Source organism: Zeugodacus cucurbitae, chromosome 6 (genome assembly GCF_028554725.1).
Source record: "Zeugodacus cucurbitae isolate PBARC_wt_2022May chromosome 6, idZeuCucr1.2, whole genome shotgun sequence".
Taxonomy (NCBI): Eukaryota; Metazoa; Arthropoda; class Insecta; order Diptera; family Tephritidae; genus Zeugodacus; species Zeugodacus cucurbitae.
The window spans coordinates 3,356,889-3,382,008 of record NC_071671.1 but is presented as its reverse complement, the minus strand read 5'-3'; the positions used below and the strand labels follow the sequence as shown (position 1 = coordinate 3,382,008).

The following is a 25,120-nucleotide window of genomic DNA, read 5'->3' as shown; positions in this document are numbered from 1 at the left end:
TGCATTTTTTCAACTAATTCTCAAAACAAAGTGCTTCGCGCTTGCAAGTGCATTGCGGTTTAATTTTTTCATTGTTTTTTTTTTTACTTTTATTTTTTTAATAAAGCGACAATTTCTTGTTGTTGCCGCAAAGTTAATTTTAATTTTTTTGTAGAAGATAAGGCTTGTAGACTGCTTGTAGTAGTTATAAATGGCCAACTGGTTAACTTGCTTCATCAAGAATACGAGTATGCGCTAGAACTGTGTGATAATTATTTTTTATTGCTCTTTTTCAACATGTGACTTAACGAGTACTTAATTTCATAGTGAGAAACATGTGCTCTAAACAATTTTCTCAGGCTTCTTTTATAATTTCCTCATTTTGTAAATGTCAAATGTGTGCTGAAGGTCAGTTTTGATTTTAAAATGCTGATTGTGGTTACTGCACATATACAAGACTGTGTAAATTAATTTAAAAAAAATATATATATTTTTATCTTTTAATCTTTTAATGTTGTTGTAAATAAAATAAAAATGAAATATATCGCTTTGATGTTGTTGTAAAATTAATATTACTAAATTAATAGTTACAAGCTGCTTATTTTTTGTAGAACAACCAATATACATTTGCATTTCCTTCAACTCAATTTCAATGATTTTTAACCGCAATTTGTGCAAACCAATTCACAAAAGCTATATGCTGCCTCTATTAACACTTATATACTATTACACTATCGTCTATAGCAGTACATGTGTTTCCATTGTTTATGCGCTCATAAAAGGTTATGTTCATGTCTGTTAACCGTCTATTTGTGGACTCTTTTGTGCATGACCCTAACTTTTCACCTCAACCTTATGCTCCAAACACATCAAGACACACACTCATACACATATATGTATATGTAGAAACATATGGGCTCGAGCTCATTGAGGCGTCGCCAGATTTATTATTTAGCCGTAAAATGGTTTACTATTATTGTTGTACAACAATTTTGTGCATAAAAACTGCGGTTTTGTTTTTGTGACATGTTTTCGGCTTTGTTGCCATTTTTTATAAGCTCCGTTATGCGGCACAGATTTATGTATATAGTGCGTTGAACTGTTGTCGTGTTTAAGCACTAAACACCTCATAAATGTAAGGCATAAAATGAAAAAAAAAAATAAATAAATAAACAGTTAACAGTGCGTACGTAGTTGGAAAACAAAAAAAATTGTCAACTCAAATTTTTTAGTTTTTTTTTTCTTCAGAAAATATATAGGCTGAAATTAAAAAAAATATATTTTTGTTAAGCTTTCATGATTTTTATTAATTTTTATATAACTTTCCAATATATTGATATGGTATTAGTAAATATATTTAATAAAATATTATAATTTTCTTATTAATAATAATAATAATATGGTTATATACATAGGTTTGCAGTAAACAATAACGTTTGTACAGTTTTTGAGTTAAATTTATTAAAAAAAAAGTATTTTCATTATGTAAGCTCTTGGTGAATACGTTTAACTTTACGAGTAGTTCATTTGAAGTTTATATGCTTTTTTTTGGTTTTTTTTTGCTTTTGGTTTTGTTTTTGCAATTAACATTTAACACAGCAGCCCGGAAAGACGCCACTGAAGGTCTTTTTGTTGCCGCATGTGACGGAATACTTGCCGCAACTGAGAAAAGAACGAAAAAATATTATTATATAAAATAATGATACAAAAAATTAAGTTTTTTCATAGAATACAAATATTATTATTAAATAATTATCAAAAAATAAAATTTAAATTATAATATAAAAAAAATTAATTAAAAATTAATTTAATTAATTAAAAAAAAAATAAAAAATAAAATATTCTTTTATAAATTAAAAATATGAAAAAATGACAAAAGATTAAGATTTTTCATAAATAAAAATTAAAAAAAAAAATAAATTGAAATTATCAAACAATTATTGAAAAATTTAAATTAATTAATTAATTTAAAAAAAAATATTATAATATAAACTAAAAATAAAAAAAATAATAAAAAAGTAAAAGAATTAAAACAAAAATATTTAAATATTAATGAATGTAAAATATTCTAAAAATAAAATAATATATATACTTATAAAAATAAGTAAAAAAATTTTATAAAAAATTCAAAATATTTATCATTAAAAATAAATAAAATTATTTAGTTATTTAATTAAAAAATATGAAAAGTTCAAGCGAATTTTTTTTTAAATAATAAAAAAAAAATAAAAAAATTGAAAATATTAATTTTATAAAATATTCTTTTATAAACTAAAAATAAATTAAAAAAAAAATAATTAAAAGATTACATTTAATAAAATGTAAATATATTAATATTCAATATTAAATAAATAAATATTTAATAAAAAAAGTAAAGTAAATTTGAAGATTAATAAATATAAAATATTTTAAAAATATATAAATATATATATATTATATTTATAAAAATTAATTAGAAAAATTATAAAAAAAATTTGAAACAATTATCTTCAAAAATAACTAAAATAATTTATTTTTTTAATTAAAAAATATAAAAGGTTTAAGCGATTTTTTTTAAATAATAATAAAGAAATAAATTAAAAAAAAAAATTGAAAATATTAAAAAATATAAAATACTCTTTCATAAACTTAAAAATAATTTAAAAAAATAATTAAAAATTACAATTAATAAAATGTGAAAATATTAAACTTCTAAATTAAATAAATACACTAATAATTTATTTATTTAAAATAGTATTAAAAAATATAACATGTTTTTATGCGGAACATTTTCTTTTAAAAAATACAAAAAAAAAAAATACAAATAAATAATTAAAAAAATGTATTTAGTAAATATTTTGAAAATGACAAGCTTAAAATATAAATAAAGTCCCAAATTATTTATTTATTTAATTAAAAATATTATAAAATATGTTTTTATTATTTATTTTATATTTTTGAACCCTTTTTTTTAATTTATTAATGTTTTTAAAAATTTTCATTCAATTTAATTTTAATAGTAATTAAAAATAAAATACAAAAGAAAACAAAATTATTTAAAAACGTAACATTTTCTTAAAAAAAAAAAATAAAAACAAAAAAAAAAAACAAAAAAAAAAGGAAAATAAAAATAAATAAAAAAAAATTATGAAAAATATATAATTTCATAAAAAAATAATAATAATCTTCAAAAATAAATAATAACTTAAACTCAATTATAAAAAATATATAAAAAATATATTAATAATTATTTTTATTTAATATATTTTTTTAAACTCTATTTTTAATTTTATTGACAAATTTTAAAATATTTATTTTATAAAAAAAATTTTTTTTTAATATTAATAAAAAAACAAATAATTAAGTTTAAAAGCAAAATCAGTCTAGTGAATAGTAAAAGATATTTATACTGTTAACAGTGAACAGAAAAAAAATTTAATATTTAATTAACAAAATTCAACTCACTCCTCCACTTCGGTTTTGAAACGCTCCGAACAAACGGCGCGCTTCACACACTTGCCATCCACACCAAAGTCCACATAATCCTGTCCCTGTTTGAGTAGCGGCAAATATTTGAGGAATATCGTTTCGCCTTGAGTATTGCGATATGAGCAAACCGGTTCGTTGCCTGCAATTTGAAATGGTATTACTGTTGTTTGCTTTACAGAAACTACAACAAAAGCACAAGCAAATGCAAAGGATGCGCCAATTTAGCAATAACCCAGAGTACAAATGATGTGCAGAGTTGTGTAGCATACTTACCGGCGTTGACGCCGATGGCCAGCATGCCGGCCAGCAGCATAAATGCTACGGCGAGTTTCATGTTTGAAAAACTCTAATTTTTTAAATGAGAATTTTTGGAAGTTTTTGAGTTAATTTACGGGTTTTTCACTATTTGTCCGCCCACGATTACGCAATACGAAACACTTTCGCTGCCGCACACACACTGAATCGGCAAAACTAAGTTAAACGCTTATTTATATTCCACATCGTCAGCTTGCTGTTTGCTCTGGTTTCCGCCAAATAATAAAAAAGACAGTTACATGCCACTGCCGGTCGCTCGAGATTTCTATACTTTGCTCGTGATTAGATCAGACAGCCGATTTAATTTATTTTGAAGTAGAATACGGTTGGTTTGTGGCATCAAGAGCCCCACATTCTTCCATACACACTCAACTACCCACGAATAGCTACTAAATGCTCGTCTCTGCACTTATGTTCGCGCTTTCAGATTTAACTAGTTCCGTTCTAGTGTTCAACTAGCTTTGTTGTGATTAAGCTTTCAGCTTTACTACTTACAAGTTGCGCCGAGATACATAGGTTGTTGTCTTCTTATTATTCTTCTCGTGGGAAGCGTTGTTTCGAAAAAGTTGGTTGCACTCTGGAAACGTTTTTCAGGGTCAATTGTTTCAATTAAATGGATTATGGGTCCTCCTGTCAATTAGTGATTACAAAAATGTTAGAATTGATACAGGGTGTTCCAAAAAGTAAGCTAATTATCATTTCACTGGGGACTAGAGCATCCTCAGATGAAAATTTGGTGGGTTCAGGAGGCTTCTTGTATACTTAAGACTCTTCTATGATTGGAAGAAATAATTAAAAGTGAGGTTATAACATTCCACATACAAATTCATTATTTAAAGAAGCTTAGAGGAGCTTTCAGTACTTTATTTTTTTTTTAATAATTATTTTGGTCAATTTTCGAATTCCTCAAAATCTCATCACTTTATTTTTTCTCCCCCCCCACAGACGAATTCATCGATCGTGAGACAGGTCTTGCGAATCCGGCGCTGGTCTATGATGAGCTAGACTATCCACACCTATATTCACAGTTCGACGGCGGTGGCGCAATAACGATGACCAGCAATATGGATCTCCACCAACCACCTGCCTACATAGTCGACGCCGCCGATAGCATCGATGGTGAGAGTCGAGAGGGCACACCCGAAGAGTTGGAACAGGAAGATAACGAGGAGAAGAGTACACGTTGTGTGCCGGATTTTCAGTTCTCACTCGTCGAATCGGAATATGATGAGACGCTGGCGTTCCCCGATTCCGTGACGATATTGTCGAATGTCGGCGATAAGCCAGTGCTAGTGCAGCGCAAAGACACCGATGACGATGACGATGAGGAGGAGGGTGCCAGCGCGTTGCCAGGTCAACCGGCAGAGATACCATACACCTCTATATATGCGCCGAGCATGAAATTCAATTCCTTTCAGCGTAAAGTATTCATACCCGGCATGGAGATACAAGTGCGCATAATCGACAATGAGCGCAGTGTGACGACGCACTTGTTGAATCCAAATTTGTGAGTTTCCTTGCAAATTTTTATATTAGCAGAAATTAAAGTTTCTTACACCCCCACAGGTATACCATCGAACTGACGCATGGTCCCTACACGTGGACCATTAAAAGACGCTACAAACATTTCCATTCGCTGCATCAGCAGTTGACACTCTTCCGCACCTCACTCAATATTCCATTTCCGATGCGTAGTCACAAAGAGAAGCGTGCCACAATCAAAAAAGCAGCCATACAAATGGCCGATGAGGCGCGTCTGAAGTCCATGCAGCAGTCGCAGACGCAGACTACGCTGTGTGAGGGGAGCGAGAAATCGCAATGTAACGGTAACAATAATGCCACCAGTACTACGGCCTTGGCTAGAACAAGCAGTAGTCCTCTGGCAAACCTCGGTATTATGGGCAGGAAAAGGAAGAAGAAGCGAAAGCTGCCACGTTTTCCCAATCGACCCGAGTCGCTTATAACGGTCGAATCACTGCCCATGCGTATAAAACAGTTGGAAGATTATCTGTACAATTTACTGAACATCAGTCTGTATCGAAATCATCACGATACGGTGAGTCGAAAGGCTAGGATCCGTTATACTCTGTTCTTATTATTTTAATCATACCTTTGCATTCCCACAGTTGACCTTCGTCGAAGTCTCAAATGTCTCGTTTGTGTCCGACCTCGGCATTAAGGGTAAGGAGGGCGCTATACTTAAGCGTACCGGCTCCACGCGTCCCGGTCAGGCGGGTTGCAATTTCTTTGGTTGTTTTCAGCAGAAGTGCTGTGTGCGCTGCAGTTTCTTCTGCTCGGACGTGCTTTATGGCAAATGGCGTAATCGTTGGTTTTTCGTCAAGGAGACTTGCTTCGGCTACATACGTCCCAACGATGGTGTGATTAGGTAAAATTTCGAGAGCAGCTTTCATACATCATTTTTAATCTTTACCATTTTTTTCCGCTTCTTTAGATCTGTGATATTATTCGATCAGGGCTTCGACGTCTCCACTGGCATCTATCAGACGGGCATGCGTAAGGGGCTGCAGGTGCTCACCAATAGTCGTCACATTATACTCAAGTGCTGGACGCGTCGAAAGTGCAAAGAGTGGATGCAATACCTTAAGAAGACTGCAAATAGCTATGCCCGCGACTTTACCTATCCCAATCCGCACATGTCTTACGCGCCTGTGCGTTCGGGTATTCAAGCAAGTTGGCATGTCGACGGTTCGGCTTATATGGGCGCCATAGCGGATGCGCTTGAGGAGGCTAAAGAGGAGATCTACATTGCTGATTGGTGGCTGAGTCCAGAGATTTATATGAAGCGGCCCGCCGTGGATGGTGATTATTGGCGTTTGGATAAGATACTACATCGCAAAGCGGTGAGTAAACTGGCGTGATAAAATCTGAGTCTTGTAAATAAAATGTTTATCTCTCTCTCCCATTGCAGTCACAGGGCATTAAAGTATTCGTGCTACTCTACAAAGAGGTCGAAATGGCTTTGGGCATTAACAGTTACTACAGCAAACAGAGGCTTTCACATGAGAATATAAGAGTATGTTTCTAATATTCATATTTTCCGGAGATTGTTACTCATATTCGTATCATTTTATACACTCAGGTTCTCCGACATCCAGATCATGCGCGCGCTGGCGTGTTCTTTTGGGCTCATCATGAAAAGATAGTTGTGGTCGATCAGACCTACGCCTACATCGGTGGTCTGGATCTTTGCTATGGCCGTTGGGATGACCATCGACATCGTCTAACTGACCTTGGCAGCATATCCACTGCTTCTGCTTCGGGTAGCACACGACGTCTGGGCGGTTTCTTTACGAAAGACGATGCAGACTCAGCCTTTGGTTCGCAGAAGTCCTCACGCAAGGGTGCCAATGTAAATATCGACCTACAGAAGAGAGAACAATTGAGCGCAAATATTGAAGAACACCAATTTGAAGAGGTTGAGCTGCGCACATTGTCGCCAGGTGATAAACTTGTGATACCTGAATTGCTTTCATCCAGCACTGGCGAACCAATCGCCATTGAGGGCATGAAATTAAACACACCCGAGATGGAGCGTAAGAATGTTTTGGAGAAAATCACTACAAATGCGATGCGTAAGGGCAAGGATTTGGTGAACCGGCTTACAATGAACGAACATGAACGCGGTGCGGGTGACAAGTCGCCGGATGTGTTAAAAGACCCCAAACAGCTGGTGTTCACTATTGATGAAGTGGAAACGGGGCGCCTCGGCGGTCTAGAAGATCCCACACCATTCCAAACGCAAATACTGAACGATTACTATGGTCAAGCCAAGTATTGGTTCGGTAAGGATTACTCCAATTTCATACTCAAAGACTGGATGAACTTAGATGCGCCACTCGTCGATATCATCGATCGCTCCTCAACACCACGTATGCCTTGGCATGACGTGGGCGTGTGTTTAGTGGGTCCAGCAGCGCGCGATGTGGCGCGTCATTTCATACAACGCTGGAATGCAGTGAAGCTGGAAAAGATGCGCGATAACGCCAACTTCCCATATTTAATGCCAAAGAGTTACCACAACATCAAGTTGAATCCAAATATCGTGCTGAAGCGGCAGAATCGTGTTACATGTCAGCTGTTGCGCAGCGCATCTTCATGGAGCTGCGGTTTCATCGAGCAGGATTTGGTTGAACAAAGCATACATGACGCTTACATACAAACCATAACGAAGGCGCAGCACTTTATCTACATCGAGAATCAATTCTTCATCACCATGCAGTTGGGCGCGACCGGCGCGTATGGCAATGTGCGCAATCAGATTGGTGAGACGCTCTTCAAGCGGATCGTGCGCGCGCATAAGTGAGTATGAGTGACGGTTAATGCTGTAACCAAGTAGCCTAACTTTTCTATTTCATACAGAGAGCGCAAGACCTTCCGTGTATATGTGATCATACCACTACTGCCTGGCTTTGAGGGTGATGTGGGTGGCAGCACTGGCAATGCGGTGCGCGCAATCACGCATTGGAATTACGCATCGATATCACGGTAATAAAATGCTACTTTCCTTTCCTCAACTACCTTATACTCAAACTCTTTCTCCATAGCGGTCGTTCAGCAATACTCACACGCCTGCTGGAGGTCGGCATAAAAGATCCCGGTGAATACATCTCCTTCCACAGTCTACGCACAAACTCACAACTCAATAACATGCCAATCACCGAACTTATTTATGTTCACTCCAAGTTGCTGATCGCCGACGATCGTGTTGTAATATGCGGCTCGGCAAATATCAACGATCGTTCAATGATTGGCAAACGAGATTCTGAAATTGCTGCTATCATTACCGATGAAGAGTTTGAAGATGGACGCATGAATGGCAAAAAGTACCCAAGCGGCGTATTCGCTGGCAGACTGCGCAAATTTCTATTTAAGGAGCATTTAGGTTTACTGGATCCAGATGCGGATCGCATGCCAATCGATGTGACGGATCCGGTGATTGATCAGTTTTGGAATGGCATGTGGCGACGCACTGCAACACGTAATACTGAGCTATACGAGGAGGTATTCAAATGTTTGCCCACTGATAAGGTGAAATCATATGCGGACCTGAGGAAATATCAGGAAGAACCGCCACTATCTAAGTCCGATCCGGAAATGGCAATGAAGCGTGTGGCAAATATACAGGTGCGTGATCTTAAGTCTTTATTTATCAAATATATATTTATTATTATTTATTTAAACGTTTGTGTAGGGTTTCCTAGTCAACCTACCATTGGACTTCCTCAACAAAGAGGTGTTGACACCGCCTGGCACCAGCAAAGAGGGACTCATTCCTACCGCCGTGTGGACGTAGTTACAGGCATGCATTTACACTGCTAAAACTTTGCTAAAATGTATTTATTATTATTATTATAAATATTAACTATTATTAATTTTATTATTTTTTTTATTTTTATTATTTTTTCATTTTTATTATTTTTTATTTTTATTCTTTTTATTTTTATTATTATTTTATTTTAATTATTTTAAAAATTTTATTATTTTATTATTATAACCATAATTGTATATTGAGAAGCGTTAAGAATTGACAAGTTTAAAGTGCTTTATTAGCTTGTAAGCGTAGCATAAGGCTTTGTTGACTTCATAACATTAACTTTTAATTAGAACTTAGTTATAGACTATAAATTAACGATTATAAATATTTTTGCGACAGTATTTTAGTATTCGAAGCTATTTTACGAACATCTATTCCACTGTAAATTACTTGTCATAGATTTAAATAAACTATTTTTAATAGAAAATCAAAATAAACTATATCTTGTTAGAAAATATAATGATTTTTCATCACAATAATAATATATTTTTTCGAAACACAAAGCTTAAGCAACAAAATACTGTTAAACTTCCATAACTCGAACTCTTGAATGGGCAATAGAGGTAAAATTTCATAAAAATTACCTTTCTTCACTCGGAAGTCTCTCGAAGTCGAAGTTTTTTTTGTGGATTTTGGTGATTCGAGTTAGGGAAGTTCAACTGTATGTGTACATAATTTATCTGTTGATATATCTCAGATTCACTAATTTAAACGCCTGGCTATACAAGACTGTATATGAACCTCTGGCAAGGAAGGCACATTAAATTATTAGCTACACTGGTTTTTGAGCTTCGCAGAAGTTTTATTTAACACTGCTGATCGTGATAGGGTCTAATGGACTTTAAGACTGTCTGGAATGTTGCCTAGCTTCTTCTACTTAGCTCTCAGCGAGACCACTGTCTTAAAAACTTCCGTAAATGCATCGCATTCTGCCAACAATTGGACTTAAGCTACCTGAACTGAGCAGGAATCATGGCCGGCTAAAATTTCTCCTCTTAGGAATACGTCCAAGAACTATTTGGTACATCTTTTATACACCAGCAACCACAGTGCAATCAAATAGTGCTCTATTCATGCATGATCCTTGCTATTCCGATCTCTAATTCTACGACCAGCAGCTTTCAATAGAATCGAGCCTACCTTACGGAAGTTTCAGCAATGCTCCTTTGGTCCAGGCTGCTTGCTGTGCCTTCACCTGCACACGAAGAGTAGTAAGAATCCATCTCGGGATGATACACCGTTTTAATATCTTTTTCCTAAGCCAATATAGCCGCCAACGTCATTTTACTTTTAGTTAAATTAAAGTAACACTAAATGTAATATCAAAATTAGGATTCACAACCAACAACTTTAAACTTTTTTATGACAAATAATTTACAAAAACACAGAGAGCTCAGCAAAAACATAATTTAAGCTGCAAGCTCACATACAGATGTCGCTGTAGAACGCGCGGAAGCCCACACGATTTGTCAACATTGCTATTTCCACTTAGCATTAAACTTACTCAAAGGCCCATTATTAGTAGTAGTGATGAAGCGCAAAGTAAACAAGAGAATAAAGAAGAGTATAAATGCTACGCTCATCAAAACAAATGACTAAAAACAAAGTTAAGAAAAGCAAAAGCAACTGAAAACACATTGAGGCATGCTAAACAACAAGTAAACGCTGAGAGCGATAATAACAACAACAGAGCTACACACTGGAAGAAGGTAAAAGTCAAATGCAAACAACTACAATCAAAAGGCAGCAGCGCTCACGCCAACAAAAAGCGCTCTTGAGTCCAACATCAAATGTCAACGAATGCAACGACTACACAGCGACAGCGGCGATTGTCGGCAGCGGAGGGTGCAATGGCAGCGCCGCTTTCAAAGCGTAGTAACTTTAGCATAAGCGCGGTTGGCTGGGTCAGTTCGTCGTCTCGTTTCGTGTGGTTAGGAGTCGAATTGCATTGAATTGGCAAGCAAACAGGCGAGTAAGCATTGAACAGAGTTTTTTGTGCGAATTTGTACGGATAAATTTGTTGAATAAAGTTAAAATTTTTGACAAAATTGTTTAATTAAACGGTGCATACAACGGTAAACAGCAAGTTTATGGCAAAAGTGAAATTGAAGCCTCGCAAAATGGTGTTGTGTGTGCGTGAAAGCGAAATGAAGATGAAGTGCAAGTGAATTGGAACTGGCGAACAGCGAGTGCGGCCAGAAGAGAAAAGTTTGTGCATGTGCCGGGGAGAGTGCGGCGAACAACAAGGTAATGTGTAAGAATTTTGTGGTGCATTTTATTGTTGTTGTAAGAAGTGTTTTTTTGAAAATTTTGAACTGTGGTGGCATTCAGCAAGTGTAATGGTGTTTAGTTTAGTTTTTAGCTAATGATTATGTGAGTTGCTTAAGCTAAAAGTTTGGAAGTTTGCGGTGAATTGCCAATGAACTGTGTAAATTAGTGTTGCTATGTGATAATTAATTAATCAGCAACATTTGCTATTACTATTATACTTAACGAAAGGAAAATTATAACCAAAAAACTGTAAAGCACAAGTGTGAAAAAATCGAGAGTTTTTAAGCGAGTGAGTTTAGAATTCGCTGCAGTCACTATATGCATTAGTTAGTAGCTGCAGCATACATTTATACATAAATACATAGAAACACACAAACATAAATATATATGTATGTATGCCGTGTAAGCCCATAAATTACTGACCTGAAGCGTTGAAAACTTTGCTTTGCTGGTATACATAAAAGTTCGCGTGTTACTTACTACTAACAAAATAAGCAGCATTTGTTTTTGTTATTGTTATTGTGACTTTTGTGCGACTCGCTACATCATGCTGCATGCATATTCTCGCTGTGTATGCTGTATGCTGAGCTGAGAATACTTGTGGCATGCAGTCAACTTTATGTCGTTGCACTTTCATGCTTGTAAGTTCAAATAAAACAAAAGCAAAAACAGCAATAACAACACGTTTAATATAGGTAGGAAGTAAAAACACTAGTAAATACAAAGCTCATCTGCGACAAATAAGCGAGAATACCAATAAGTAAGGCAATGACAGTGAAATGCTTGTTGGCGAGTTGGTAGCTTTACTTTGTGTGTTTGCAACAACAACACGGCAGCAAACAACCTGTCGCAAAGGAACTGTAATAACAAAATACAACAAAATTAGTGTGTGTGGACAGCGGAACTTAAGCAGCGGTAAACAGCTGAGATGAGGCATAGGGGCTGAAGCAAAAAGGCTGAAAAGACTATTAGAACAAATAAAGGCATAAATGTGTATGTGTGTAAGTGTATCTGCATGTATTTGAGGACAGCAAATGGAAAACAATAAAGGTTGGAAGTGTAATACAGACTGCAAGTGAATAAGAGTAATGTAGACAGTCAAAGAATGCCATGCAAAGGGCAAGTGTGGAAATATGTGACTTTATAAAGTGGAAGAAAAAAATCTAAAAGAATGTAGAGGAAGGAAATAGGAAGAGGAATAGCATGTATTACAGGTATATGAACTTCTGATATGGCCGGGAATATATTTGTATTTGTATGTATTGTTTATATACGTTAATTTATATAATTATATATACATATATATTTTTATATATTTATTATAGCTAAACATATCAAACTAATATAGAAATATAAACTATTTTTCTGACATATAAAATTTATTTATTATAACTGGTTTCTGTTTGTTATAACTGTTAACTGTAAACTGTTTTCATAAAAATAAATAATCGAAATTTAAAAAAAACGGTTCAAAACTACAAAAATTTCAAATCAAAATTTCTAATATTAGAATGGCAAATATCCCCCTTCCGCCTTTTTGTCTTTTGAATTTCGCGGCTATGTATAAAGCGCTACAGAGCTCGTATCTGGCAATACTATACATCTTTGAAAGGTCTTGATATAACCTAAAAAACGACGCTATGCATGATTAGTTTGGATATTGCGTTCAACAGCTAAAGACATGTAAACATGGAGTTCACTAACGCCGAAATGCGCGCTTTTATAAGTTTTCCTTCATTAAAGGCAAATCCGCTAGAGAAATGTTCCGTGAGATTAATGGTGTTTTGGGGGACTCTATCACCTCGAACTCCGGAGGAATGGTATGGTTTCGATGATTCAGAGCAGGTGAAAACGACACCATGGATAAGCCAGCCGCCGGAAGACCTGTGACGACAAATACCGATAAAATCATGGAAAACATCGAGTTAGACCGGCATGTGGCATCTCGTGACATCGCCCAGGAGATGGGAGTTAGTCACCAAGCCATTTTAAAGCATCTGCAGAAAACTGGATACACAAAAAAGCTTGATGTTTAGGTGCCGTATAATTAGACGCAAAAAAAAAACCTTCTGGACCGAATCAACGTCTGCGATATGCTGCTGAAGCGGAACGAACTCGACCCATTTTTGAAGCGAATGGTGACTGGCGACGAAAAATGGAACACATACGACAATATCAAGCGAAAACGGTCATGGTCGAAGGCTGGTGAATCGTCCCAAACAGTGGCCAAACCGGGATTGACGTCCAGGAAGATTTTGCTGTGTGTTTGGTGGGATTGGAAGGGAATCATCCACTATGAGCTGCTCCCATATGGCCAGACGCTTAATTCTACCATCTACTGCGAACAACTGGACCGCTTGAAGCAGGCGATCGAGCAGAAGCGTCCAGAATTGGTCAACAGGACAACGCCAGACCACACACGCTTCGTTGATGACTCGTCAGAAGCTACGGGAGCTCGGATGGGAGGTTTTATCGCATCCACCATATAACCCGGACAAAGCGCCAAGTGATTACCACCTGTTCCTGTCCACGGCGAACGCCCTTGGTGGTGTAATGTTGAATTCAAAAGAGGCTTGTGAAAAGTAGCTGTCCGACTTCTTCGCAAATAAGAAGGGGGCTTCTACGAGGGGGGTATTATGAAGTTGCCGTCTAGATGGAAATATATTATCGAACGAAACCACAACTGACATGCTGCTAAAGTCAATCTGAATTTTTTTTCAAATTTGTATACTCTCGCAGCATGTTGCCAAGAGAATAATACAGTTTTGTTTTTAATTTTTTTTATCACGCAAGAAAAAACTGGGAGCAATACAAATTATTCCCTGTATAAAGAAATTTTTACTAATTATATATGTTCCAAGCACAATTGAGGATGCTTGTTGGTATAAGAAACATAAATTATAACAATACAAACCGCAAATCTTTAAGAAACATATTTTTCGCAACACTTAAACAGTTTGCAGAATTACTAATACACTAGATATTACCATGCTAAAACTAAGGAAATGAGGTAAATAAGTAAAGTAATAAAAAAAATTAATAAGAAAACAAAAAAACACGTACAAAAGCTTGTCTTGAGAATGTTGGCAAAGTGATAAAGAAACAACACATCAAAACAAAACAAAACAGAAGAAACAAAAATAAAAAAAAAAAAGTCTAAAACTTGCACAGCTGCTTTTTGCCAATGCAATGTGCACACACATACACGAGCGAGTACTAAATCCATATGGATAACAACTACAACAATAAACAAGTAGTATTTGCGTATAAAGAAAACACAAATCGCCGAAGAAACTCACACACAAAGCAAAATGTAAACATAAACTAGCAAAATAAAAGCATGACAAACACAACACAATAAAGGCAGAAGCAAATGCAAGGAAAAGCAAAGAAATAAAGCAAAAATTAAAAGTAAAAAACAAAAGCAAAAGCAAAGAAAATAAAAAAAAAAAACAAAGAAGATAAAAACAAAAGCAAGCATGCATACAAAAATCAAAGCATAATTTTAGATATTCATATGTGTGTTTGTTGCTGTTTTGCAAAAACAAAATCATGCCAAGCATGCATTCAAACAAAGTTTGCCTCCAGCCAACTCAGTTGAGCGTCTGAGCAGCAAGCAAACACGAAGAGTGCACGCGACTTTGGCAAAGAGAGCGCGTCATTATGCCGAACGCTGTGTGTTGGCGTTTAAAAATAGCACGCAAATGGCAATGCCCTTCTATTTCTGACTTCCCTCTTAGAGAATATTGAAAAAGAAAAAACAAAAACAATATTATTGTATTAACAACTGAGCGGCAGGCGAGCGCGATATGTAAATATGTATTACATACTATGATGATAACAACAACGCCAACAATAGCAGTGACAATAAATACACAAGAATCAGTTGCATCAGAGCGAAGCACGACGACGCGATTGCGTTGAGCAACGAGACGTATACGTAATATTTACCTGTATTTGTTTTGGTCGTGTGTTGGTGTGCGTGTTGTTGTTGCTGTTGCTGTTGGGGAAGACGCATCTTACGACAGTATTTTGTAATAAAAGCACGTGTTGCCCACAGTTATTACATTAGTGAGTACGGCAAGACGACTGCCAATGCAAACGAAGAGCGGTGGTGGGAGTACGAAGAGACACGATAAATTTGAAAGAGCGCGGCGCGAGTGGGCTAACACACATATGAAAAGTTGAAATAATATAACTTTGGCGGGCAGGCAAGGTTTCGAGAGTGGGTTGAACGCGAAAAGTGAGAAGCAATACAAATAAAGCTAGAAAAAAAATGAAATTACAAAAAAGAGTCGAGAGAAAAAAGTTAAAAATGCTAATTTGATGTGGTAATAGTTTGACAAATGGAATGCTTCTCTCTGGGTGTGTGTGTGTGTATATAGTAGAAGCGTTAAGGCTATCTGCAAGCAAAAATCATAGTCACTCACGGTTTAGATGAGCTTTGTGTGTAACTTGTCGCTTAGAACCGCTTGAATGACTGTAAACGGAAGGTCTTCCTCAACTGCTCAACTTTTTATGTCGTTAGATGGTATCAGATGTATAGATGTTTGCGATAAGGAGGACTACGATAAGGAAGTGTATATGTTAAACCAATAGTGGGGGTCATTCTTACAAGTCGTATCTGTTTGGATAGTTCTTAACCCACAGCTGTACGGTAAAAGCTACTCAAAGACGTATGATTCACTTATTTGAAGTTGGGAAATTACACCCGACCAAATTTCTGAGGATTCTACTATTTGGTTTACAATTTAGTAGAGTCACAACAGATATTTGTGGGTGGGTTTTAATGTATTTGATCCAAACTACACATTTTATCAAGGGGTTTTTAGTGAGATTCAGCCTTAAAAGAGTCTAAGGTTTTCTAAACTCAATTTGACATTGAATTGAGGCCACACTGACTTCTATAACTGGTACAATCTGGTAAAATAACCATTTACTTGATAGTAGTTCTAGTTCGGGTAGCCTTCTTGGATGAATAAGTTTGGTATTTTCCCACTTCCAATCCAACTCATTTGTGTATTTGTGAAGATTAGGCTACAAAAGTGTGACGAATGCAGCAGAAACTAATTCCAATTAATTTGTACATATGTAGTAGGTACATATAATCAAAATAATATTTCTACATAAAATCATATAAACTCATATTTATATAGAAACACGCAGAACAACCACTGAAAAAAAAAACTAAAAAAATCTAACAAAAACTCGAAAAAAAGAAAGAAAGCAAGAAAAGTAAGAAACCGCTTTGATTGCATATTTATCAGCATTTGTTTTGTTTACATGTTGTTGCTTTTGTTATTATTATGCTTATTGTTGTATTTGTATTTGTATTTGCTCTGCTGCAATCGCAATCAACAATTCGTGCTCGTAGCCGGTTCGCTCAACGTTCTCCAACATCGCCAACGCCTCGCAAGCGATTCGTGCCTTCCACGCTTTGACGAGCTTGTTAGTAAAAGTGTTCGTACGCGCGTTCGTAAGTTTCTTTTTTTCTGCCGATTCTTGTTATACGAGTACAACGCACTCACACGACATGCATGTGGAGCTAAACGAACGCGTACGACCATGCATTCGTTGGCGGCGCGAAGTTAGCGTTGTCGCTAGCTGAGCGCTAACTGCGAAGTGTGGCTTGGTGTTTTGGCGCTTTTTTGTTTGATTCACATTTGTGTTTATTGCTTTGGAGATGTTGCCAGTAGTTGGGGATAGTACTTTGGGGAATGTGAAAGCTTGGATATTCGGAAAATTAAAAGCTTTACGTGTAAAGATGAGTCTTTATTTTGTAGACAATATTAGTAGAGAGTGAAACCACTGTTAATCTAGTCTAGTCTCCGTAAGATAAATATTTATGCGTTAGATCTCACACAGATCTTAAAGAGTCTTATTTCAAACATAGTTCAACATTTTTCGTTCATTGGGTTTTCAGAAATAACATTCACTTCTTCAATCTGGCAACACAAGATCATTATTAACTACCAGCATATAACATCTAACCGCGTTTGAGCGCGTCAAACATCACAGCGCCGCTAACTTAAACGCGACCCCAAACGACGCGCGGTGACTCCACCGACCGCGGCGTAGAACCGCGAATACGATTGGTATGTGCACAGCAAACGATCGAAAGTATATGCTAGCGTAGCGTACGAACACCACTACAACAACAACATCGTGCAAAAATATCACACGAGCCCAGTGAACGAACGCAATAACGACGGCAATGCCGCCAAAAACAAAACGACAGTAGTCGTAAGATTAGAGAATTCAACAACTGGTGGCGCACGAATCGCGTTGTTCGGCGTACCAGCGACTACAAAAGTTTAGTCTTCAATGAGCGTTCGCTTTTTGTGTTACTCCAAACGGTTGTTGGTTGGGCCCGCCACGCACGCGAACGGTCACGCAAACACATACGGAGCGCGGAAAGCTACTGTAGACGTAGTGCATATTTGGTGCTTACCGTAAAAAAGAACGATATTTTAAATATTTATTACGATTTAAGTAAGCTTGCAACTAACTAATGGCCGCGACGCAACGGAAGTGAATGATGAACGTTGAAGTGACGACGTGTGTGCCAAGAACAGTGCGTTGCAGCGCAAAGGTGCGTAATGTGTGTAAGTGAGGGGAGGATGTGAGGGAGACAGAGAGAGCGCAGGAGAGCGAGTGTGTGTGTGCGCGCGGTAGAGTAAGAGCTACTTGAAACGCAACGAGCTGTACGACGGCGAACGGAAATGCAATGAACTACGGCGAGGCCAAAGCTTTGAAAAATGTTTGTTTGTGTATGTTAGTGCGTGAGAATGCGTGAGTGCGCATATGAAATTGCAGCAAGGTGGCAAGGTGACAAGCAAACAGTGCAGTGCAGGTGCTTGCACGAATTGGCTTGGAGAATGCGTGTGCTCAGTGCAGTGTAGGAGCTGTGAGCGTCCAAGCGATAAATGAGTTAGAATCATAGAGCTCCATTATTTATATAACGGTGTTTGCACACAACAAAAATAAAAACAACAACATGTATTAGCATTAAAATGGCAAAAAAGTGCAGAAAAGATCGCCTCAATAAAAAGTGTTTGTAATAATTTTAAATTGAAGTGTTGAAAACACTTATTTATGTGTGCTTGTGTTTGTATGTAAACAATAAAGCGTTCAAGTGCCGCAACGAAATTCCCACAATTATCTACGCGATTATTTACATACTCGTATGTATGTGCATAAAAAATTAGCATAAAAGCCAATGTGATTTTCATTATTGTGTAACCAACAACAACACTAACAACTACGGCCGTAAGCTACCGTTTCTCTTGCAACAGCTGACCGATTACCAACGATCGATTGTCACTCGTATCTGTTTTCTTTTTCATTTTTCCACACGTCCGTATATTTGTTGTAAAACAAGTGTTAAGCAAGCGTATACTTGACGCTCCAAACAACAATTGCAACAACAACAACTCGTTTATGGAAAGCAAATAAAATATAACGAAAACACACTTCTAACCATATACGATATGTGGCGGAGCGACACGTGCGTATGTCACACCGACTAGTCCATCCAATTGACTTCAGAGTGAGAGCGGCTGAACGAACGACTTGGAGACTGAACGACTGACTCTCCGACTAATCGACCGTTGGAGCGACCAACCGACCGATCGCTATGCTGTATGTGACTGACTAACTGACTGACACATTCACGTTCAAATCGATTAGCCAGTGAGTTCGGTTGTCGTCGATTGGCCGTTTGCTGATAATAATACCGTCGCCGCCAAGAAATACCGGCGACGCGTAGTACGGCTCCATCGGTGGCTTTGACTGATCAAACAACTTGTTGTTGCTATGATTAAAACTGGTGTGCATGCGTACGTAAGCGGCGCGGCTAGAGACGAGGCAGGCAGTAGTGAAAGAGAATTGTTGTATAGATTTAGTGACATGCGTTTTCCGGATCGTCTAATCTAAGCTTTTCAAACTGAATTTACTAAGAAGAATCTTTTAGTTTTTCTTAAATATTAGAAAATGGTTGGATTGGATTCGTGGTCTGTTTCTTCTTCTTTATTAGAAAAATAGTACTGGTCAACCGTTGCTTTCGCAGCTCTGCTTAAAGCTCGTACTAAGATCCCTTTTCATATATATTACGGATCGATTAACAGTGAATGAGTCTGATTCCAAGATACTAGACAAAAACCAGTACCTATGCAGTTTCGAGGTATTTTTGGTCCGCAGTGGAGCGTAAAATGTACTTCGAACTGCTTTCTCTCAGCAAGGCTCCTACAGGCGCGATTATTGTGTTCTTACTGGACATTGTCCAAAAGGTACGCATGCGGAATCCTGGCAGATGCTAGTTGCTAAAGCTGTTTGGAGGAAGGCGAGGAGGAAGGCGAGGTGGAATCATCTAAGCATTTCCTCCTCCAATGTCCGGCTTTTGCCAGACTGAGGTTGAAAAACCTTTGACGGCTCACCTTCGTCGAACCTCGCGAATTAGGTGGAATTGACATTAGCCGACTCAAAAAGTTTGTAACAGATTCCAAGCGTTTGGCGAAAAGAAGAAGCGAAAAACAGTCCAAGTGAATTCTTTTGGAATATGCAGAGATCTACCCACTAACCTAACCTAACCTAACATAGTCAACTAAGCACCAGTCGTTGTGATATCGTTAATGCTCTTTATAGTTCCTTTAATTACATAATTCATATTATTGTTGTATATATTTTTTCACTTAAATTGTTTTTATTGTAAATATAATGGACTTTCGATAAAAAAACAAGTCTTCTAAACACTAACCAGTCTTAACTTTGTCTCTCTTGCAGATAAAAAATCAAACAAACGCTTACTAATGTGTTCAAGTTCAAGAAGAGTGATGGCAATAGAAATTTGAATAATTCATTAAAAAAACAACAACAAGAAATCAACTAAAAACAACAACAACAAAAAATCCACCAACAACCAACGCGTTCATTCATATTCATTAAAATGCAAAGCAAACTAATTTTGTATATGTTAATACAACAACAACAACAACAACAACAACGCATTACCATAACTAAAAACAACAAAAATCACTTAAACTATAACTCTACACGCTCGTTCACGTAATTTACGCCCCAACAACAAAGTGTGTTTGCCAGCATATTCATGTTTTGTATAAATTAAATAAGATTAAGTGTGAGCAAGCAAGTGAACAAAATAAAAAAACAAAAATAAAAATAGAAATAAAAACCAACAAGAACAAATTGCAACTCATCGAGTAGTGAAAAAATCTATTACCGTAAAATTTATGCGTTCGCTGACGTTTTGCGAACCGTTAGAATTTTTCACACGCTCAGCGCGCTTACACAGGCGACCGACCGCAGAGTCGCAAACGCCACGAACAAGAAGTTCTTTTGCGAAATTAGCGAACAACTGACTGACTGTCAGGCAGGCTGACGGCCGCACAAGCGAAGCGGAAGGCGAGGAAGTAGCCAGCGGCTAAGTTCATTCTAAGTGCATTGGCGGCCATTTAGTGCGACGACCAACAAAGAGCTATTGTGCACGAGTAGATTATAAGCCGACCACGTATAACAGCATTAGTGTGCCTGTGTGTGTGTGTGTGTGAAGTGCATAAAAAGTTGAAATGCGAAAAAAGCAAACAACGCGTGAAACCGGTTACTTGTTGCAGTTGTATTTGAACCCTTCCGTGCAAAATATAAATAAATAAATAAGAAAACGAACAATAAAAACAAAAAACGAAAAACCTGGCAGCAGGTTATTAGGCAGCCAGAGCCACAGTTGCGGCCAGACGGCAGGCAAGCGGTGAATTTCGGAAATTCACAAAGCTCAAAAAATACAGAAAAATAAAAACAAAAACAGAAAAAGAAACAGAAACAGAAACAGAAAAAACGAAAACAAAACAGCAGACAAAGAGTCAGAACCAGTCAGAAGTTAAAAGTTGTTTGCTGTCGAAGTCAGTGCAAATAACAACAAAAAAACACAGCGAAAAACACTAGAACAACAACAGCAGCAAAAAAGCAGCCACTGCAGTTGGCGCAGTAGCAGCGGCTGCGCCAACCAAACTAGCAGTAGTGTGGGCAGTGGAGCAGTAGTGGCAATTGTGGCAGCACAACGGCAACAACGTGCACAGCGGAAATCGAAACTTGAAAAGGCGAGAACAAGAGGCAGCAGCAAAGTTGGAGTCAACGCTTTGAACGCTTGCAGTAAGCCGACGGCAAATGAGCGCAGGCAAACAGTGAAGCTTAACTTTGTGGGGAATTGAAAAAGTGCAGAAAATTGAAAAAATTTTGAAAATTAAAAAATATTGATAATTTAAAAATTTTGAAAATTTAAAAGTTTTCAAAATTGAAAAAAATATTGATATTTTAAAATTTAAAAAATTACAAAAAAATACTAAATAAATAAATATTTGTGTGAAAGTGTTGAGAACTGCGTAGAATTTCCAGTGAAAAGTGAATTTTTGTGCTAAAAATACAGTTAAATATAAAATAACGTGCGGCATCCCGAAGTAAAAAAGTGAAAAACTGAAAACAAAATATTCGAAAAATTTCAAATAATTCGAAAAAATATTGAAAAAGGTTTTTAATACGATTTGCAAATAGTTTTGAGTAAATATAATTAATACATAAAGAAATGCGTTCAATTTTTGAAAAAATTAAAACGAAACGCAGATAAATAGAGACATAATTTTTAGAAAATTTCTGCAGTAATTAAGCTGCTGTTGGCGCTGTGTGTTTTTAAGCAAAAGTTTAAGATAAAATAAATGCAATCAAGTGTTTGCTGTGAATATTTTTTCAAAAACGAGTGTATGAACTTTCGTAAAAGTGAGAAATTGAGAATAAAATATTAAAAATTTATATTGAGAGCTACAGAGCAAGTGCTAAAGTAAAATCAGATTTTGTAAAGTTACTGCTAATGCATGCGGAGAGTAATAAAATTATGAAAAAATAGAAATGGTGTGAATTTGAAATAGTAAATATCTTTTTAATAATTGCATAAAAAACTCTAACTAAAATTATTGCTTAAAAACATAAGAAAAATCAGTTTTAAGTAATGCATGCACGTAAGAATTCAAATTAATTAATTTTGGCTAAAATATATTCGCAATCCATTGAAAATGTGTGCGTGGAAGCGGTGCGCTGTATCGAAATGAGAAAAAGTGTGATTTTTAATAAAGAAAATAAATTTTTAAAATAAAAAATTTTTAAAAAATAATTTATTAAATTTAAAATAAAATAATTTATTTAAAAAAAATAATAATTTCGAAAAAAAAATTGTGAATAAATTGGCTTAATATTTGCTGTTGCTGTGAAAAGAAAATTGTTTTCCAAAAAAATGTTGCACAACATGTTGCTAGCATAACTACAGTGACAAACCAGCAACAAGTGGCAAGATGCATGCAGCAGGTAACCAAACTGACTTGAGCTTGATAAAAATAATATACAAAAAGCGTAATAAACCAATAAGTGCATAGAAGAATACAATTTCGAATGGGTGCAATATTTCTTAAACCAAGAAAAAAGCATCATTTTATGTGTGTGTAAGTGGAAATTAAGCATAAGTGTCATACAAACAATGTCTGCCAACTTAAAGACAACAACAATAATAACAAATAACGCCAATACTACTGCCAGCAACAATACAACCAACACCAATAACAGCAACAACAACAATAACACTAGCAACAGTAGTAACGCTAACGAAACTTTTAAAAGCAATAAATTAGTTCTAACAACAAATAGCCACAGCAACAACAACAACAACAACAACAACACTGCCATAATAAATACCTCCAGCACATTTGTTACAACAATAGAGGCAACTGCAGCCACCAACGTTGCGTCGTCGCCACCACAACTTTCACTCTTCGATCAGCTTAAGAATAGCGCAAATCTCAATAACATTAAATGCAGCAGCAACAGCAACAACAACAACAACAGTAGCGGAGGCGTTAGCAAACCTAAAGCAAAACAGAATCTCACCGATTGGCGTAGATTGGCCGACGATGATAGCAGCAACAATAGCGCGTCCAGCTGTAGTAGTGCCAGCAGCAGTAGCAGCAATAATAGCCTCAGTAATGCCGTTGGTGTTGCAAGTATTGGCTTGAATGAGCGCACGTTTATAGACACTTTTCAGCAGAAGTTTGTTGCCGCGGTTCTAGGCAACGCCAGCAATAGCAATAGCAGCAACGTGAGCATTGCAAAGACAATCAAAAAAGAAACGACGACCACAGTCACTGCCAAATCGAACAATGCAACAGCGTGTAGTAGCAGCAATTGCAGTAGTGTTAGTGTAAGCAAAATGCATGGGAAAGAATTGGAGAAGTCGCCAGCGACCGGTGATAAACGAGATGCGGAGGCATGCAACAACATTTTAGATCTCACTTTACAACCCGCCGCCAAGCGTAATATGGGCACAAAAGCGCCGGCCAACAGAGCCAAGCCGGGTGAAATAAAGGCAGCAGTCAGCAATGCCACCACAGCAGCTCCATTATGTAAGAGCAGCGTAGACAAGCTGAACAGCAACACCTCCATTAGCCCGTGTGGCAGCAACGCAGATGCGCGTAGCGACAGCAAATTGTCCGCAAACACCTACAATGCCGTTAATCAGGCTGGCAGCGTTGAGAGGGAAAGTGCCAGTAAGACTGGCAACAACAAAAGCAATAGCAATAGACTGAGTCACAGCAACGCTAATTGCGTGTCAACATTGCTGAACGCCATGAGTCAACAACAGCAACAAAAGCAAATAAAATTCCCTATGCCCACACTGCCACCACCCTCATCGGCGCTGTGTCCAACAGCCGCTAAGTCTGCTGTCGATAATAAAAGCAACAAAAGCAATAGCAATACAACGCCAACCGTTGGCAGTGTTGGCATAGTGCGCGGCACCAAGCGCACAGCTGCTGCAGCAGCAACAGAGACCGTTGAGCATGCCTCCACTACAACAACATTGAATAACTTCACTACACCTGCCTCGGTGGCACCGCTAACGGCGCATTACTTTGCGCTCAGCAAGCGTCAAAAGCAAGCCGCAACTGCTACAACAACAACAATGAGCACTGCTGCACCTTATTCCAACGGTTTACTAAGTGAACAACAACAAAAACAGTATATGGAAAATTTACGCGCGCTTCTCGATTCGGATAAATTAAGTTCGGTTTACGCGCGTCATCAGAGCGGCAGCGATCTCAAAGCTGTCGTCTATTCGGCGCTGACGAGCGCTTTATGCGGCGGCAATAGTGCTACGGCCACAGCGGCCAGCAAGCTATTGGCGGCCGCCAATCAAGCAAAGAAGAAACGCAAGAAGAAACGCTGCACGGATCGTTGTGATTCATCAGAATCTTCCGACAGGTGAGTGATCTAGTAGATCTCTAAGTTAGCTCGTAGTCTAAGTTATTTTAGAAATTATAACTTTTGATCGGTAGAATCTGACTTGACAGAGCTGTTTTGTTCGGCGTGTCAATTAACTTCAGATATTGGCATTGTCTTCGGTCTCTTTTGGGTCGTATTTGATCTATCTATCTTTTAATTTATATATAATTGAATATCTATCGAGATCTTATCTTAGAGCACCTTATCTGAATAGTACATTAAAAGTCTAAGGTTGAGGGTTTTGAACATACAGGGTCCTCGATATCCTTACATGGATATAAGACCGAGGTCTCGAGATCTTATGCTAAAGACAGGAACTCCTTGTATGCATAATACATTCAAAGTCTGAGGATCAGAGTTTTGAACAGTCAGAGATCTTATATTAGATATGGAGCTCCTTATAGGAATAATGCATTCAAA

The 25,120-nt window shown here is 37.0% G+C and overlaps 3 protein-coding genes across 9 annotated transcripts in view; 2 read left to right on the top strand and 1 right to left on the bottom strand.

Moving 5' to 3' along the window:
• Positions 1-21,044, top strand: part of Pld1_1 (phospholipase D2) — a 51,618-nt gene extending 30,574 nt beyond the window's left edge. For all 7 annotated transcript variants that reach the window (XM_054233308.1, XM_011182506.3, XM_054233307.1 and 4 more), the window contains 10 exons: positions 4,708-5,269; positions 5,329-5,818; positions 5,889-6,148; positions 6,215-6,623; positions 6,692-6,796; positions 6,863-8,082; positions 8,143-8,268; positions 8,328-8,907; positions 8,975-11,344; positions 20,150-21,044. In XM_054233308.1, the coding sequence (XP_054089283.1) occupies positions 4,815-5,269; positions 5,329-5,818; positions 5,889-6,148; positions 6,215-6,623; positions 6,692-6,796; positions 6,863-8,082; positions 8,143-8,268; positions 8,328-8,907; positions 8,975-9,076 (3,747 nt within the window). In that variant the 5' untranslated portion in view covers positions 4,708-4,814 and the 3' untranslated portion in view covers positions 9,077-11,344; positions 20,150-21,044. The remainder of the gene's footprint in view (positions 1-4,707; positions 5,270-5,328; positions 5,819-5,888; positions 6,149-6,214; positions 6,624-6,691; positions 6,797-6,862; positions 8,083-8,142; positions 8,269-8,327; positions 8,908-8,974; positions 11,345-20,149) is intronic.
• LOC105211172 (uncharacterized) lies at positions 1,423-4,571 on the bottom strand. Its single transcript, XM_011182505.3, has 3 exons — positions 3,721-4,571; positions 3,424-3,586; positions 1,423-1,641 (listed from the first exon to the last, which is right to left on the bottom strand). The coding sequence occupies exons 1-3, from the start codon at positions 3,779-3,781 to the stop codon at positions 1,563-1,565; spliced, it is 303 nt and encodes a 100-aa protein (XP_011180807.1). The 5' UTR covers positions 3,782-4,571; the 3' UTR covers positions 1,423-1,562.
• Positions 21,045-22,279: 1,235 nt separating the features above from the next.
• Positions 22,280-25,120, top strand: part of LOC105217340 (zinc finger protein jing) — a 262,663-nt gene continuing 259,822 nt past the window's right edge. Inside the window, exon 1 of the mRNA XM_054233301.1 lies at positions 22,280-24,679. Within this exon, the coding sequence (XP_054089276.1) occupies positions 22,905-24,679 (1,775 nt within the window). The 5' untranslated portion in view covers positions 22,280-22,904. The remainder of the gene's footprint in view (positions 24,680-25,120) is intronic.

What these genes read in the sequence shown, in the direction of transcription:
- LOC105211172 (XM_011182505.3), bottom strand. Translation starts at nt 3,781, where the DNA reads ATGAAACTCGCCGTAGCATTTATGCTGCTGGCCGGCATGCTGGCCATC. An exon ending in GGCCATCGGCGTCAACGCCG is followed by an intron (nt 3,587 to 3,720) that starts GTAAGTATGCTA and finishes TTCAAATTGCAG; the next exon opens with GCAACGAACCGGTTTGCTCA. An exon ending in TTCAAAACCGAAGTGGAGGA is followed by an intron (nt 1,642 to 3,423) that starts GTGAGTTGAATT and finishes TTCTTTTCTCAG; the next exon opens with TTGCGGCAAGTATTCCGTCA.